Genomic DNA, 15,400 nt, shown 5'->3' with positions numbered 1-15,400 from the left:
GAGATGTTCCAGTTAACTAAATGATAGTTATGGCCGCGGAGCCGGAAAGTCCGAGGCTCCGTGGAGCTTCCGGCCAGGCCTCGACCTCCTGAAAACAGAGACTACTTGCATAGATCTGGCAGTCTTGTTATACCTAATTATATTCTGAGTTATGCCTAATTATATGCCGATATCAATTTAAGGCTGAGATACTGCGACTGGGCAGTTCCTGATGAAGCGCAGTTTAGAGCCAGCGGGCGGTCAGAAGGCCCGGAGACGCCAGGACCCTGTATCATGCGTTTTCTGTAGGAGCAAGAAGCTCAAATGCAGCAGAGAATGGCCTTGTTCAAACTGTCGATCGCGCAACATAGACTGCATCTCTACACTAGGTGAGTACATGACGTTTAGGCTATAGAAGGTACATTGACTTTCCGAGCTCCATGGAGGAGGATCCGGGCTCCGGGGTTCTTGAACCATGGGAATTGATAAAACCAAGCTTGACCTTTTGTTCATCCTCCACGGTTGATATGGTGTCTAGATGATATACTAACAATACTTCTAGCTAAGAGAAATGAGGCCGGACCGGACCCAGTCTCGAGCAGTGGAGAGACTGCACAGATATTGTAAGTAGGAACCCACTTTCATTCCGCCGACCCAGAGTTATATATACTACAAATATTTTGCAAGTAGAGTACCAGCATCGACGTGCTATCAGGTCAACATGCGGGTGTTCAATATCTGACTTCTGTAGATCACTCAAGAGCCTTGAAGAAAGGGTGAAACGAATCGAGGGAAAACTCGGGATTCCCTTCGATGAGATATCGAAAAATGGAGATATAACAGGTGCCGGTGCATCTGCTGCTCCATTCCGCCAATCTCTGAATGAAGAAGAGAGTTCCACCACCAGGCCTGAAGTTGAGGGAATGCAGTTTGAATCCGCCATCCTTGGGCCCACGGAGAGTAAACTCGAACAGGAAACAGTTGAAGAAGAAGATAGTGATATGGCCGTAAGTGTTTCCGATGGATCTCTCTCTCTACCCAGGATAGCAATAATGACATTGCCTGGTTAGTCTCGCATTGTAAGCAGCATCTTACAGCCAGGAAGAGACCAGTCTTATCTTCTCGAGATTTGGCCACATACTCTCGTGTCGACCATAAAAAGTTCTCATCTTTCAGATTTCCTTCCTCCTTACTCAAGAGCGGTCGAGCTAGTTGATTATTACCAGCACCATATCGCTTGGTCTTATCGCTTGCTGCACATGCCAACTCTAAGACGCCAGGTCTTTGAAACATACCAGCAAGTAGGGGCGGGATTGATGCCTAACCTGTCGGTTCTTGCTCTTGTTTGTGTAGTATTTGCATTATCCAAGTATTTCGCTTCCTCAACTTCGGCTTTCCAGGGTTCGGACACCTCTCGAGACAAATCCCACCAGGAGTATGTTGAAATGGCCAGTCGCGCATTGGCTGAGACGGGCCATTTGGAGAATCCCACCATCGAATCAATACAGGCGGTGCTGTTAGCGGGGACCTGTCTGTTGGGGAATACTGGTGCAATTCGTTCGGCTCGAGTGCTAGCAGCAGCCATGTATATGTCCGCCCAAGCTCTATCCTTGCACCAAGTCGACTCCCCGAAAAACAAAAGGCTTCGCCAGAAGGGGCCATATAACAAGTTGGAATTGGAGATAAAAAGGCGGATCTGGTGGCATATCGCTTCCACAGACTGGTATGGCATCGCTCTCTTATAGAAATGTAGCAATGTAGTGACTGACGATTATATGTTTAGGATCTTTGCGTTTATCTCTGGATATCAAACCGGGACTTACATGGTTCATCCTCACCAGATGCACGTAAATCTGCCTAGCAATGCAGACGATAACGAGATAACCCCGTCCTCCTGTCCGGATAGACCCTTGACCGAACCGTCCGAAGTGACCTATTTCATTTTCCGGTGTAAACTGGCCGTGCTGTTCCTTGAGTTTCTGGAAACCGTCAATAGGAACGGGGTGGAACTAGATGAAATCGACTATGACCAAGTGCTCGCATTCGATAAAAAGATCGGCGACTTTCTCAAGACATTACCGTATTTCCTCCGAGAAGAGAATGAGGGCAATGATCGTTATGCAGAGTGGGAGAAGAGCCGTAGAGAGCTGGACAGGGAGCGGCCCTATCTTAAATTGCAGAGAGTGATGGCACAGTTTGGAGCTTGCACGAGAATATCCCGCCTCCATCGTCCATATCTTGTCCTCGGTGCCCGTGACCCGCGCTATGCATACTCTCGCATGGTCTGCCTCCGGTCAGCCCGCGTGGTACTCGAGGTCGAACGGGGGATGAGAGAAACCATCAGCCCTGCAAGTCCAGATCCATCCAAAGTCTGGGCCATCGCGTACCAGGTGTTCCTTGCTACAATCATCTTGGCTATGGATTTCCACCTCAACAGACATGAGCCGCGTGCAGAAGAGAGGACGCAAGAAATCCTAGAATGCTGCCGTACGTTAGAAGAAGCAGCGTCCAGGGGTAGCATCATCGCCGCGCGAGGCTTGAAGAAACTCAAGGAGGTAATGGCAAAATGGGGTCCCCTGGCAGGCACTGATTCCATTTCCAACAACGGTGCTGGAAAAGAGCCAGTACTGGCACCGACCGAGTCAACGCCGGCAAAGTCTCGCGGTTATCTGCAGGACGCAAACACGCTCCACGGCATGGAAGGAGGAAATGCAGGAGGCTCATGGGCTGATTCATGGAATTTCAATGCGGTTTGGGATTATTCTCAATGGGATGGTGTATTCCAGGACCTAGACGGCACCCATGGCATGTTTTGACGCTGTCCAGATATGTAAAATTCAGGATAGCTAGTGATAGCGCGACTGTAGCTAGGCTATGTAGCAATACCAAAGCAATCCATCATCTATGGGTATATAATTGAAGCTCTTCAGTTCAATTGGCATCATTGTTTTCATGTACAGGCGAGGACATGCAGGATACTATCGCTAAATGTAGTCATGGTAGTATCCTAGCACATATTCAGTGCCATATCGATCAAACGATACCGCGGTCGTGTCAACGAGAAGCCATTGCGAGGGCACTTCTTCGCGATCCACGCATCCTCCTCCTAGACGAGGCAACTTCCGCGCCGAAAGGTGTTGACTGTAGATAGTATTCTCCCGATAAACAGCATCCACGTCACGTGCCACGAGTATCCCTCCGAGTAGCCACATACGCATCGAACAACGATTAGAAGCATCACCTTCATATTTCACATATACCACACGAGCATAATGGATCCCTTTTCAGCAGAAGGAGGTATGTATCAGCTGCAATGGTAGTGCCTGCAACGTGGCTGACCTCTCAATTCGAAAACAGAGCTCCTCAACATCCACAATGCCTTCTACCAAGGCCAGTATCAAGAAGTAGTCGACTTCGATACCTCCTCCTTCTCCTCCGAAAATACTCTCACGGCCCGTGTTCTACAGTTGCGCGCACAGATAGCTCTCGGCCAGAGCAAAGATGTCCTACAAAGCATAAAAGCCGAGCAGGACACACCCGAGCTGGCTGCAGTAACAGCGTTGGCGCAACATGCCTCTGGAAACGAAGCGGAGGCCCTGAAGCTGGCCGAAGACCTGGCAGCCAACTATGAAGACAACCCAACAGTGCAGGTACTCGCTGGCTTGGTGCTACATGCGCAAGACAAGGCCGCGGAGGCTCTGGCCTTGCTGTCGAAGCATTCTGGAAATCTTGAAGCGTGAGTCCATGCGGGGGATGCGCCGCGCTTGGGGGGTTATCGGGACACTGCTAATGCTGGATTTCCACCTGGTCAAATAGTGTCGCCTTGATAGTCCAGATACACCTCCAACAGAATAGGTCCGATCTCGCATTAAAGGAGGTCCAGGCAGCAAGAAGATGGGCACAGGATTCGTTACTTGTCAACCTGGCAGAGTCCTGGGTAGGAATGAGAGTGGTGCGTCTATACACCCTGAAAATGGCACAATATTCAAGAACCAGACTGACACACGACCGGGATATCAGGGTGGTGAAAAGTACCAAGCTGCTTTCTACGTCTATGAAGAACTCGCATCCGTTCCCAGTACGTCCTCGGCACTATCGATAGTCGGCCAGGCGGTGTCTGAGCTACATCTGGGCCGTCTACCTGAAGCAGAGGCCGCACTCCAGTCTGCCATTCAAAAATACCCAGAAGATCCACAGGTGCTCGCAAACTCGATTGTACTGAATGCGATTAATGGAAAGGATAAAGACGAACTGATAGCGTATGAACCCTTTCAGCAGAAACCTATGACTTCTCTTCAATAACGTACTAATGTTGGATCATTTGATAGAAAACTGAGCAAGGTTCAACCTGACCATGCATTTCTCACCGACTTGGAGGAGAAGTCTGCACTCTTCGACGCGGCCGCAGCGAAGTATTCCGTCAAAGCCTAGGCTTAAATATGATTTCGTTATGATATAGAACTAGGCTATCGTCGGTCAATAATAATGAATTTTACGTTTATCACTCTTTCGCAACGAGCTTCACTAGTCCTTGCGATATGACTTTCGGGTATACACTAGCATTATATATTGGCAAGGGAGTCAACATAAAGGTGAGTAAGTTAGATGGTATCATAGCTGATGGTCTTTCATTACAGTGTGTTCTTTATAACTGCTCCATAAACCAGGCTCTCATTGCCTTGCTCATTCCCGTATCCGTCTTATCGCCCATAATGCGGTCCATAATAGGACCGATATGAGCCTCTCCATCGGAAACAACGTACTGTGTGAAGGGAACGACGGGCTTAATTACGAAATATTAGCACAAAACATGTTCAGCGGAAAGGCAGCTGGGGGGCGTGGGCTTACCTTGATCTTGTCTACGAATTGAGTGACCCCGTCGACGATAACATCATTCTTTCCGATGACAATAAGGAGGGCCTTGGTCTTAATGTCCTTCCACCACTCTGGCGGTGCTTGGGACGCCTGGTTATAGTTGTCCGGCTCCGAGCCGGCAAAGCACACTGCCGCCCAAGCTGATCCGCATTTCATGGAGAGATAGTCCTTGTGGGCGTTTCTGGTGTACGAGGGCAGCTCGGCGGCCAACGAGACCCACGGTGCCATCGTAAAGGCACCGCCCAGAGGACCAGATATATCCAATGGCTTGATGGCCTCGTGAGGATGAGAGAGGTGCGACAGGACTCCAAACGTGAGGTGTCCTCCGGCAGAGTCACCACCCATGAAGATGGTCTGGGGATCGCGGCCGGTCTCTTCCACGATGTAGCGAAGGGCTCCGACGGCCTGTCTTAGCTGGGTTGGATAGACGCCTTCCGGGCTGAGGGTATATGAGATAAAGAAGATAGAAATATCCTTGCCGGCAGCGTTGAGCTCGGTCATCATGTCATAGTAGAACTGGAAGTGTCCAACGTATGCAGATAGGGCAAACCCGCCTCCTACGACATGTAATAAATATACTGCTGTCTGAAGTTCGTATGCAGAGAAGCGAGCTTACCGTGGTAGTATATCAATACGTTCTTTGCGTCCTTCTTCCCTATCCAGTGGCCCTGGGCGCCGTGCTCAAGCTGAACAGTCTCAGGAGTAAACCTCTTCTTCTTTGCAAGGATCTGGTAAGCCTCAGCCGTAGAAGGATAAATGAAGCTATCAAGGGAGTCAGTGTCTACTACATGCATAATCCATATATTTCAACGTACTGGAGCTGTCTTATCGACATGCGCCATAGGAATCTCCGAACAACGGCATAGCGGACATGAGTCCTGTAAGACTTGATTCCATCCTGTCCGCGCACAAGGCCGGTAATGGCTGCAGCTATGGCTGTCGCGACGAAACCGAGACCAGCTGGTATGAAGTCCAGCTTCTCCCGCAGGGTCAGCTTTGTCGGAGCGTTGACGGGGACGAGTGCCTTTTCAGCCATTGCAATATATATTAAGTACAAGATTGAACTTGTAAGGACGACCCAATTGCACTGGTTCAACTACGACAGGCATTCTAAAGACGGGGGAGAGCGATATAAAGATCGACTCGGCATGATTGCATCCACATGCAAATTACATGGTTACTCCGTTTCGGATCTGATCAGATCGAAGTGCAAAATGCGAGAGGATACGCTAGTTATTTAACTAGATCCATGGATTGTTCAGGGGTTTGGCCATCCCGAGGTTAAGATCTTGCATGCGCTTAATCCGAGCATCTAGCGATATCATACAACTGACAACGTACTATTATGCTAACCTTTGACGGTATACAGATATACTATTTATGCTAACCTTTGAATGTGGTGAGTTGCCGAAAGTGTGCTATTTGAGAAACGGCTTCAAGTCTTCGTCAGTAGGAGCCTTGACGTACTCCAGGTTAAACGGATGTCTCGTCTCCTTGGTGCACTGCTTCTTACCAGACCGCGTCCCTCTCGTCTCAAACCGATAATCCATCCAGGCAAGCCATTCGGCAGCGCCGGCTGTCAAGACCGGTCGATGACCCTGCGTAGGGAAGAGCCTCAGATGTAGCTCGTTGCCAGCATGGCATGAATTCTTCCATGCCCGAACCGTGATATTCCACGACACAGCCGTATCGTTCAGGCCCTGGACAACAAAGATCGGTGCCGGGTTTGCACCCCCCTGTGCTGGCGCAACCATCTTTTCCCACTTCAACAGCGTTGGAATGTCCCTTTTGGCACCGGCTACTGAAACGAGCTGGCTGGCGTCCAAGTCGATGCTCATCCCGAGGACAGCATTGAGACATAGTTGTGCTTTGGTTGCCAGCTGCACTCTGTTGCATAAAGTGGGCGCCAGTATCGATTCCCTGTATGAAGGGATAACACGCTGAGCGGCAGTGGGTAAGAATGGCAGGAATCCTACACCGGTGCCCTTTTCTACGCCCGAGGGGGAAGAAACTGCTTTAGTAAAACTGTCGATGAGCTGCTGTATGAAATATGTTGCCGGGGCCAGGGCTACGGTGCCGAGATAGTTCGGGTCTTTTCGCACATATCTGCTCTCTGCGAGCTTCCAGGCTGCTCCTCCGCCCTGGGAGTGCCCAAAGGTCATCCATTCCTTGGTGAACGAGCGCGGGAACAGCTTGCGAGCTGCTACTACAGAGTAGTATACGTCGCTCGCGTGTGCTGGGAAACTCAGGTACTTGTGGCTGGTATAGTTGTTTCCCAGGCCTGCATAGTCCGTAGCTACTATCGCATAGCCCCTTTCAAGAACGGGCTGCCAGCTAGTATAGTCATTCAAGGCGGGTCCGTTGGATGGTGCACACCCGGGGAATATACCAATCGTGCCGTGTGCGAACGCTGCCAGCCTGTATCTTGAAGAAGAGTTTGAAGCCAGGTCCTGAAAGGAATAGTGTGGTGTGTATGGGAAAGCGATGAAGCCGGTGACGGGGACGAGAGAGCCATTAAAGTCCAGGGACGTATATTGGAACCGGAAAGCAGTTGCGCCGCCGTCGATGGTGAGATTCTTTGGGTTGATACGCTGGAATTTGAGAACTTCACCTGGAGCTAGAGACGAGAAGAAGTTTGCTGCGGTTTGGTAGAAGGAGAAGTCAAAGTCACGGCTGAGGATGGCTACGTCTGCTGGGATAGTGTTGTTCAGGCGACGCTGGCACTCGGAGCCGCAAGAGTGAGACTCTGCGAGGGCCTTGGAGACATTGAAATTGGCTGCTTGGAGGGCCGTCGCAAGGGGGACGAGGTAGACAAGCAGAGAGTGTGATAGACGCATAATGTTGTTGATAGTATGGATATCGTCAAACTATCAAATGTATCTATGTATATATATCACTATATATACAACTATCATCGCAGCCGGGCTAACGTCAGACGACCTGCTTGACTGAGAAATGATAGACAAAGTCCAACCAATGCTGTGGTGAAATAGCCGGGAAAGCATCTTTTGACCTCGGTAGGATCCTTGCGAGTAGATATAAAGACCAGGGTATGAAGCTTGTTACTTGATCAGTTAGGGTTGATGTGTTGTAAACAGTTGAGTGGTCATTATGTTCATTTTCTCATTTTTATAAGCTGGCACTAAAACTGAATGAGCGTGGGAAGTGCGATTAAAGCGACTATTAAAAAAGGGGGTGAATATTAGAGATTCCCATTGACGGGAGCATCAGCAAGCTCGCAAAACGCCTTGAACGTCGTCAGGTCCTTGCCATCGACGGTGCTCTCGATAACACACTCGGCCGTGGCTCCGACAAAGAACACGTACCCTTCCTTCATATCGAAACTCTTAGCAGGGCCGACGCTGATCTTACCTTCACCGGCGGTGCAGATGATGATACTCGGGCCGCCGATGGGCTCAAAGGTGGCCTTTGCACCGGCAGACTTGAGGTCGGTCTTGATGACGCTGAACTCCTCGATTGGCGGGTCATACAGTGAGGCCGAGGAGCCGCTGGAGTAAGCCGTCGTGTTCATCTTCATGTAAGGATATTCGGTGGGAGTCATCTTCTGTTCCTCGATGGGTGCGTAGGAGTAGGTGAGCATGCTGGTGAGGGTAGAGACGTCCTTGAACTTGGGTGTGAATCCGGCGCGGACTACGTTGTCAGAGGACGCCATGCACTCGACGATGTCTCCGCTGATGTAGGCGTGGATGTCGTCTGCTTTGAGGAACATGGCTTCACCCGGCTCAAGCTTGATGAAGTTCAGGAAGAAGAGGACGAAGAGGCCGATGTCGTTGGGGAACTGTCCGTTCAAGCGGATGACCAGCTCGGCGAGCTCGTCCGGGTTGGCTGGGTTGGTGTCTGGGGAGGCGGAGGAGGTCGCAAAGGTCTCTGGGGAGCTCTCGGCTGCGCTGGTCAGCTTCTGGGTAGCGCTGGTGATTGCTTCTTGTGACGACTGCATAAGCTTGGTAAACACTTCTCGGAGTGCGGCCTTGTTCTTCTGCGTGACGGCCTCGTCCTGAGATGCTTCCTGGCCGCTGACGGCTTTCTCAAAAGCCTCTGCAGCAGCACCACCGACCAGGTCCCGGAGAGGCTCGACGGCGCGGAGGAAGTGGACGATTTCAGCGAGCGGACGGAAACCACAGAGACCTTCGAACGGAGTCACTGCAATGGTCATCTCTGGCTTATGGTTGTCATCTAGATATCATTAGCCCTGTCTCTCTGCTCTTCGTAGATAACAGCCTACCTGGATAGTTCTTCGAGTCCCTTGCGTGAAGGGTCTCTGCCAGCTTCTTGTTCGGATGGGCCTGGATGCTGAGAGCCTTGCCGATGGAGAGGATCTTGAAGAGAAACGGGAGCTTTCCACCGTATCTCGAGACGATCTCGGTCGACATGAGGGCCTTGTTCGTCTGCACCAGGTCCAGCAGCGACCTCTGGGTCTCGACATCTTTCGACGGCAGCGAGGGATGTGTGCCCATCCACAGCTATACCAGTTAGCAATTGCGTATACCGTAGATGTGTCCGGCCTTGCCCACCTCTGCGTATCGCTTGTCAGACTCGACGGAGAAGCCCTCTACGGGCGTTGCAGCCGCATACCTGGCCGCCGCGGACTCGGAGCCGACCTTGCCTGGGAGATATCAGCAATTGCTATAGTCGCCGCGAGGAGAGAAGAAGCCGTACCCCAACCGTAGCTGTTGACTCCTGTAGAGCATCCAGTTAGTATACGCAGTTGCCCCTATACAGGACGAGCTTGCTTACCGCACTGGAGGCGGAAGAGAGGCACCTGCATAGCTCTCGCAGACAGCAGTCTATACAGATATGCTATACAAAGTAGATATCTTCTATTGTGTATCTGTCTCTGATATATCTGGTGTATACTGTGGTATCTTTGGTATCACCGTGGGGCATGGAAGGCAAGGTTCAGCCACAGCGCGAAGATGACGAAACGCCACAGCTTCCACCAGGACCAGCTCGACGGGCAGTGTTACGGGTTCGACTGCACGAGATAGCGACCGGGCGACCAGCAGCGCCGACGGTCTTCAATTTGGCGGCGCATAACGAGCGCACAGGGGGGACGGGCGAAGCGAATGGCATCCATGGTTCCTCGCCGGCTTCTTCTTCTTCTTCTACGCCATCGACCGTATATTCACCCTCGGAGGCATCGTCAGCAGTAGCATCTACACTATCAGCAGCATCTACATCTCTATCGGCAGCGTCGAGAACACAATCCCACGTCCGCACGCCGCTAAAGAACAGCTTCTCTCCGGCGGGCGTCAGGAGCACGCGGAGCAAGCCGTCGCCGCTCTACATCTCGCACGACTGGGAAGCTTTGGATATACAGAAGAGCAGGCAGGGCGTTGTCGTCGACATGTCGCGCAACCGTCCCAGGGGCCCGGCGACGAGGGAGAACGGGCTGGCGGCCGACGAGGAAGTTGAGATGTGGAACAAGATCTGTCAGGATATCAGAAAGGCCGCTGAGAAGAACGAGAAGCAGAAGACCATCGGGCTGCAGATTGCCGCGTTGAATGAGAAGATCGCAAAGAACGGAAGCAGTGAGTTTTCTTTGTCTACTTGCTATATATTGATGCCTGTCTACATAATATATACATATATGGCTGTATATATATGGGTGTGTATATATCTGTATATAAGCTAACTGGACAGAACCGTCGCTGGCGGAAATCGACCAGCTGGACAGCCTTCACCGGCAGCAGCTCAAGCTGAGCGAGGAGGAGAGGACCATCCTGCAAGACGAGCCCGCAGATGTCACCAAGAACCTGGGCATCCTGATCGCCCTACGCTCAGCGTCTGAAGCAGACCCCCAGAGCCGGTCCATCTCGCAGAACAAGTCCCGCAAGAGGAAAGGAGACGTGGATCTGACATCGACCGAATCTCCCGGGCCATCTTCCTCTGGCGTATCTGATAAGCTCAACCGGATCAAGAGCACGACCCAGCGGAGCACAAGCGTCTCGAGCAGCCAGCGCGAGAATACGGCTTCGCTGGATAACGGTGCCGAAGGAGCCAGGCCGTCGGCAACAGAGAAGGGAGACCAGCTAGTTCCCGGTGCCGAAGTTGTGTTCAAGCATAACAAGAAACAGCAAGGTATCGAAGGAGAAGGTATACAGTGCATTATCAAGAATATCACCGGAGAAGGAAGCAAAAGACGGTAAGCAGCATCACTTACATACATACTACCAAGGTGTGGCTTGCTCACTCTCCCCTGCAGATACGACGTCCAAGATCCCGAGCCCATCGAAAACGGAGAAGAGGGTGCCATCTACAAGACCGCGGCGGCATCGCTGATCCCCATCCCCAAGGCCGGCACTCCTCTCCCTCAGTTCCAGCTAGGCAAGCAAGTTCTGGCCAGGTATCCGGACACGACTACCTTCTACCGGGCCGAAGTGATGGGCCTGAAGAAGGACGTCTACCGGCTCAAGTTCGAGGGCGAGGAAGACGACAAGGAGATGGAAGTCGACCGTCGCTACGTCCTCGACATCCCGAACAAGTGATTCTATGTCTTCCTTTTACCTCATTTATTCATCTTCCATCCTTATTTCTTTCATCTTTTCAGGTTGGAGTCCAAGTTAGGTGTCCTGGAGGTATCTTTTTTGCATGCACTGGATATGTGTGCTGGACTACACGATATGATCATATTTCTTACCTGAAGACGCTCTTCAGACTATTCCATGTATACTAGAGGTAAACGTATTAGTTTATCGAGATGACGCTCTTCGCCTCCTTGCTCAGCCAAGTAGAATACTATAAAATATAAACTAGTTACAGGAAAGAGGTATAAAGCGTAAACAAGGTAGACAATAATCATGCGTAGGCCAGTTTAGGCCTCTATAAGGATGTCTAAAACGACTGACTCTATACTTATGAAGTCTCAGGCGAGAATCGTCCGGTTTAACAAAGGCCGAGGGTATAAAGTAAGCTTGGACAAGGTACAGAATAACGATGCTTAGGCTAGTTTATCTGGTCCTCAATTGCCTTGTCGAATGCTTCGAGGATTGGGCCATAGAGAAGTTCCTCCTGTACCGGCGTCCCCAAAAAGAAGTCACCCCTATACATAGAGAATAAAATCCGTCGCAGCTCTCTGCAGAGTGATTTGGTGTTTTCAAATTCGGGCGGAAACTCCAACAATACCTCTTCAAAACTGTTGGCACCTAGATGGCCTCGTTTTACGTTCGCGATCTCTCTGTAGCTCCCTGTATACCACTTTGTTAACAGACTATCAACAGGCTTCTCATCCAAACGACCGAAACGTTTCCATCCATTACCCGCACACTGCCAGATGAGCACATAAAAGAACAAAGAGATAGATTAGGTCCGTATGTTAATGAATCCTACCTCTCGTCCAGCCCTTAGGACTGTGTATAAAGTGTTGATAGGCTGTATCCGTATCATGTTATGTAAGCCGTAGGCCGCATTAATAAGCATATATACACGTGATATGTCATGATTATATCATCCGGTGTCGGTGATTACTCAGCGACCACGGCGGCCGAGGCTTCTCGTCCTTCTTTCGCGCAGCCCGAAGAGACATCGCCGACGGAGAAGAAGATAATAACAACATAATAACAGCCAGCGCTCCCTGGAAGACGGTTTACTCCTCGACAGCATCCTACTTTCATGCGGCGACCTCACAATGCCCTCGCCGTCAGCCCAAGCCTCACCGTTCATCGCCCCGCGCCCCATCCACGCCCACCAGCGAGTCAGCGAATATTCCCTGACACACGAGTCGACGCCCCGGAGTATACCCCCAGAGAGCAGAGATGGCCCTGCCGGCTCGGATGTAGAAGACAGGACCAGCACACGCACTGATCACGATGACTATACCACCCCCAATCCCTCCTCGACTCCCGCCTTGCCGTCCTCTATAATATCCCCCGCCTTCACTCCTCCATCCACCCCCGGAGCCGGCAGCAGCAGCAACAGCAACTATCCCTCCATTCTCTCTCCACAGCCTGGCACTGCGGTGCGACACATACCCTCCAAGCCGCCGAGGCTACTGCCGCATCTCCCGAAGGTAGAATGCATTGTTCGCGCACGCATACCAACCACAACCGGCGCAGAGATGTTCCTGCATCTCTACCAGAACGACGCCGATAACAAGGAACATCTAGCCATTGTGTTTGGCAATACGATCCGCAGCCGTAGTCTCGACCGGGTGCGGGACGGAGAGACCGAGATGGACCGTATGATCAGGGGTGCGTACGTTGGCAGACTACGGCCGGGACGGATAAGCAGTCGCTATGACGAGGCTACGAACGCGGACAATGGTGTCAAGAGCACAGTACCGGAGTCATCGATGCCTCTGACACCAGAGACTCCAGTTCGGTCACCATCACAGGCGCCGCTGGTTAGGATTCATTCGGAATGCTACACCGGTGAAACCGCATGGTCAGCACGATGCGATTGCGGCGAACAGCTAGACGAAGCCGCACGACTGATGTCCGAACCCACGTCCGCGTCCTCCGAAGCCGCCACACCCAACGCTGATGCCAACGCCTCGGGGCCGGGCGGTGTGATAGTGTACCTGCGTCAGGAAGGGCGTGGGATCGGTCTGGGCGAGAAACTCAAGGCATACAACCTGCAGGACCTGGGCTCAGATACCGTAGAGGCCAACCTGCTCCTCCGACATCCCGCGGACGCACGCAGCTACGGTCTTGCAACTGCCATTCTCGTTGACTTGGGACTAGGGGAGGACTCGTCGAACGGTGGGATCCGACTGTTGACTAACAATCCTGACAAAATTGCGGCGGTGGAGGGTCTGAACCGAGAGGTTGTTGTCAAAGAGAGGGTTCCGATGGTACCACTCGCGTGGAAAACGGGCGGTACCAGGGGGATAAAGAGTGCAGAGATTGAAGGATATCTTAGGACCAAGGTGAGTCTAGGCCTCGTGGTGGAATACTTGACTGACAGCTGCTAACCAGTGGACGTTTTATCATTATAGATTGGAAAGATGGGCCATATGATTGAATAAATCAAATATCGTATTTCCCACGCCAACTTTCAATAGTCTGCACTACATGACACATCTACTTTATATACGCCAAACTATTCCCAAAACCAGTTCTCAAGCGCCTTTCCATTGAACTCCAGCGTTTTTTTCTTCTTTCTTTCCCGATGCTTGTGTTTTTTTTGGCTTTTTTTTTACGTGTCGATGAACCTATAAATGTTTTCTTCCAATTGATGCCCATTTTTCCATTCAAGGGTTTCGTTGTGCATGTATACCATGATCCGATTATATACACCAGGATATCCATATACTCAATGTTAGATCTCTTAGTTTTCCTAATTCAGGACGCCTTCCAAAATTGTAATAAATCTAATCATCTGGTCGCCATAGATATGAGAATGAATATCTGATATACTCCAACTAAAAGGCACATCTCTTATCATTTCCTTCCCCTTGCAAAGAAGAGAGTCTTCTTATCACCCCAGGCCGATGGAACGACTAGCTGCTCCTTCATCAGCGTATAATCACTGTCCTTGCATCCGGCCTTGCTGAACATATCGTTCATCTCCTGCTTGTTGAACCCAACGTGCGCCACCGTACGGGCGGCAGGATGGTCAAGCTTCCCTGGGTTAAAGGTGCTGTTATCATCTTCCTTCTCCCAGTCAACGACGACAACAGCGCCACCTGGGCTGAGGCGCTCGACGAGCCGGTTGACCAGCGCCTGCGGGTCTGCAACGTGATGCAACGCCATGGCAATGATGATGAGGTCGAAGTTGAAGAACTCCTCCTTTGCAAGGGATGGAGATACCTCTGATTCTGTCAGGTTGCCTTCAACAGCGTACAGCTGAGTTTCTGGGAATCCCTCCTTGCGAGCTGTTTGGTTGAATCTCTCAACCATGCCGGGAGCGACGTCGACTCCAATACATTTGGAGAAATAAGTCGTGAAGAACTGAGTATCTGATTAGCTAGGTCTAAGTCAAGAAGTATGGCCTCCACTTACTCGTGAGATATATCCTTCACCACAAGCATAGTCCATCATTTTCCGCTCAGGTTGGTCATCCTTTGAGGAGCCCTCTCTCACACCAAACCAGGACAAGTTCTCCCTTAGGTGCTCGAGGGTCTGCCTTTGACAAGCAACCACCCAGTCTTGATCGAATGTAGTGGCTGCGGCGGAACTGTATACTCTTAGTAACCCGTCGACTTATGATAGAGCTGGAGGCGTATGATGGGTTATGCATACCTCCAGTACTCCCCGTTGATCTGGGTATGGTTATGGCTATGGTCGTGGCTGTGGCCGTGGTCATGGCCGTGGTGGTGGTGGTGATGATGCTGATGTTCAGACATGGCTGGGTATCCAATATCAAAGTAATACTCAAAATGGGGGTGTATGATATATTGATTTTCGAGATGAGATGGGACGTTGAAGCTGATTGCTATGTATGAAGTACTCAAGATTAGGCGGGCGTATGTGAGCTTTTTATACATCCCAACATCCTATCTCCAAACCCCGGAGACATTCCAATTGTCTCCGAGGAACATTATTAATATCCCATTGTTATTGTTCTGTATACGTAAGGACTAGCTACG

At 51.0% G+C, this 15,400-nt stretch overlaps 8 protein-coding genes across 8 annotated transcripts; 4 read left to right on the top strand and 4 right to left on the bottom strand.

Annotated features, from left to right (window-relative positions):
- Positions 1-454: 454 nt before the first annotated feature.
- GIQ15_05297 (C6 zinc finger domain-containing protein) lies at positions 455-2,795 on the top strand (the record flags this gene model as incomplete). The annotated part of the gene is made up of 5 exons (XM_033552714.1): positions 455-500; positions 542-602; positions 731-986; positions 1,260-1,702; positions 1,763-2,795. The coding sequence occupies 5 exons, from the start codon at positions 455-457 to the stop codon at positions 2,793-2,795; spliced, it is 1,839 nt and encodes a 612-aa protein (XP_033406444.1).
- Positions 2,796-3,251: 456 nt separating this feature from the next.
- GIQ15_05296 (uncharacterized protein) lies at positions 3,252-4,410 on the top strand (the record flags this gene model as incomplete). The annotated part of the gene is made up of 5 exons (XM_033552713.1): positions 3,252-3,276; positions 3,337-3,715; positions 3,796-3,931; positions 4,000-4,238; positions 4,308-4,410. 5 exons carry the CDS (start codon positions 3,252-3,254, stop codon positions 4,408-4,410), a joined length of 882 nt encoding a protein of 293 aa, XP_033406443.1.
- Positions 4,411-4,624: 214 nt separating this feature from the next.
- On the bottom strand, positions 4,625-5,890 carry GIQ15_05295 (alpha/beta hydrolase fold protein; the record flags this gene model as incomplete). The annotated part of the gene is made up of 4 exons (XM_033552712.1): positions 4,625-4,741; positions 4,855-5,411; positions 5,471-5,616; positions 5,670-5,890. The coding sequence occupies 4 exons, from the start codon at positions 5,888-5,890 to the stop codon at positions 4,625-4,627; spliced, it is 1,041 nt and encodes a 346-aa protein (XP_033406442.1).
- Positions 5,891-6,272: 382 nt separating this feature from the next.
- Positions 6,273-7,691, bottom strand: GIQ15_05294 (prolyl aminopeptidase (secreted protein); the record flags this gene model as incomplete). The annotated part of the gene is made up of 1 exon (XM_033552711.1): positions 6,273-7,691. One exon carries the CDS (start codon positions 7,689-7,691, stop codon positions 6,273-6,275), a length of 1,419 nt encoding a protein of 472 aa, XP_033406441.1.
- Positions 7,692-8,056: 365 nt separating this feature from the next.
- On the bottom strand, positions 8,057-9,640 carry GIQ15_05293 (mannose-6-phosphate isomerase; the record flags this gene model as incomplete). The annotated part of the gene is made up of 5 exons (XM_033552710.1): positions 8,057-9,048; positions 9,098-9,335; positions 9,387-9,478; positions 9,532-9,552; positions 9,610-9,640. The coding sequence occupies 5 exons, from the start codon at positions 9,638-9,640 to the stop codon at positions 8,057-8,059; spliced, it is 1,374 nt and encodes a 457-aa protein (XP_033406440.1).
- Positions 9,641-9,757: 117 nt separating this feature from the next.
- Positions 9,758-11,360, top strand: GIQ15_05292 (uncharacterized protein; the record flags this gene model as incomplete). Its single annotated transcript, XM_033552709.1, has 3 exons — positions 9,758-10,282; positions 10,542-11,017; positions 11,078-11,360. The coding sequence occupies 3 exons, from the start codon at positions 9,758-9,760 to the stop codon at positions 11,358-11,360; spliced, it is 1,284 nt and encodes a 427-aa protein (XP_033406439.1).
- Positions 11,361-12,499: 1,139 nt separating this feature from the next.
- Positions 12,500-13,783, top strand: GIQ15_05291 (GTP cyclohydrolase-2; the record flags this gene model as incomplete). The annotated part of the gene is made up of 1 exon (XM_033552708.1): positions 12,500-13,783. The coding sequence occupies one exon, from the start codon at positions 12,500-12,502 to the stop codon at positions 13,781-13,783; it is 1,284 nt and encodes a 427-aa protein (XP_033406438.1).
- Positions 13,784-14,252: 469 nt separating this feature from the next.
- Positions 14,253-15,157, bottom strand: GIQ15_05290 (uncharacterized protein; the record flags this gene model as incomplete). The annotated part of the gene is made up of 3 exons (XM_033552707.1): positions 14,253-14,762; positions 14,814-14,988; positions 15,054-15,157. 3 exons carry the CDS (start codon positions 15,155-15,157, stop codon positions 14,253-14,255), a joined length of 789 nt encoding a protein of 262 aa, XP_033406437.1.
- Between the last annotated feature and the right edge of the window lie 243 nt (positions 15,158-15,400).

This window comes from Arthroderma uncinatum, assembly GCF_011692745.1.
Source record: "Arthroderma uncinatum strain CBS 119779 chromosome Unknown scaffold3, whole genome shotgun sequence".
Taxonomy (NCBI): Eukaryota; Fungi; Ascomycota; class Eurotiomycetes; order Onygenales; family Arthrodermataceae; genus Arthroderma; species Arthroderma uncinatum.
The sequence above is the reverse complement of the archived record's forward strand: the minus strand, read 5'-3'. Positions and strand labels throughout refer to the sequence as shown.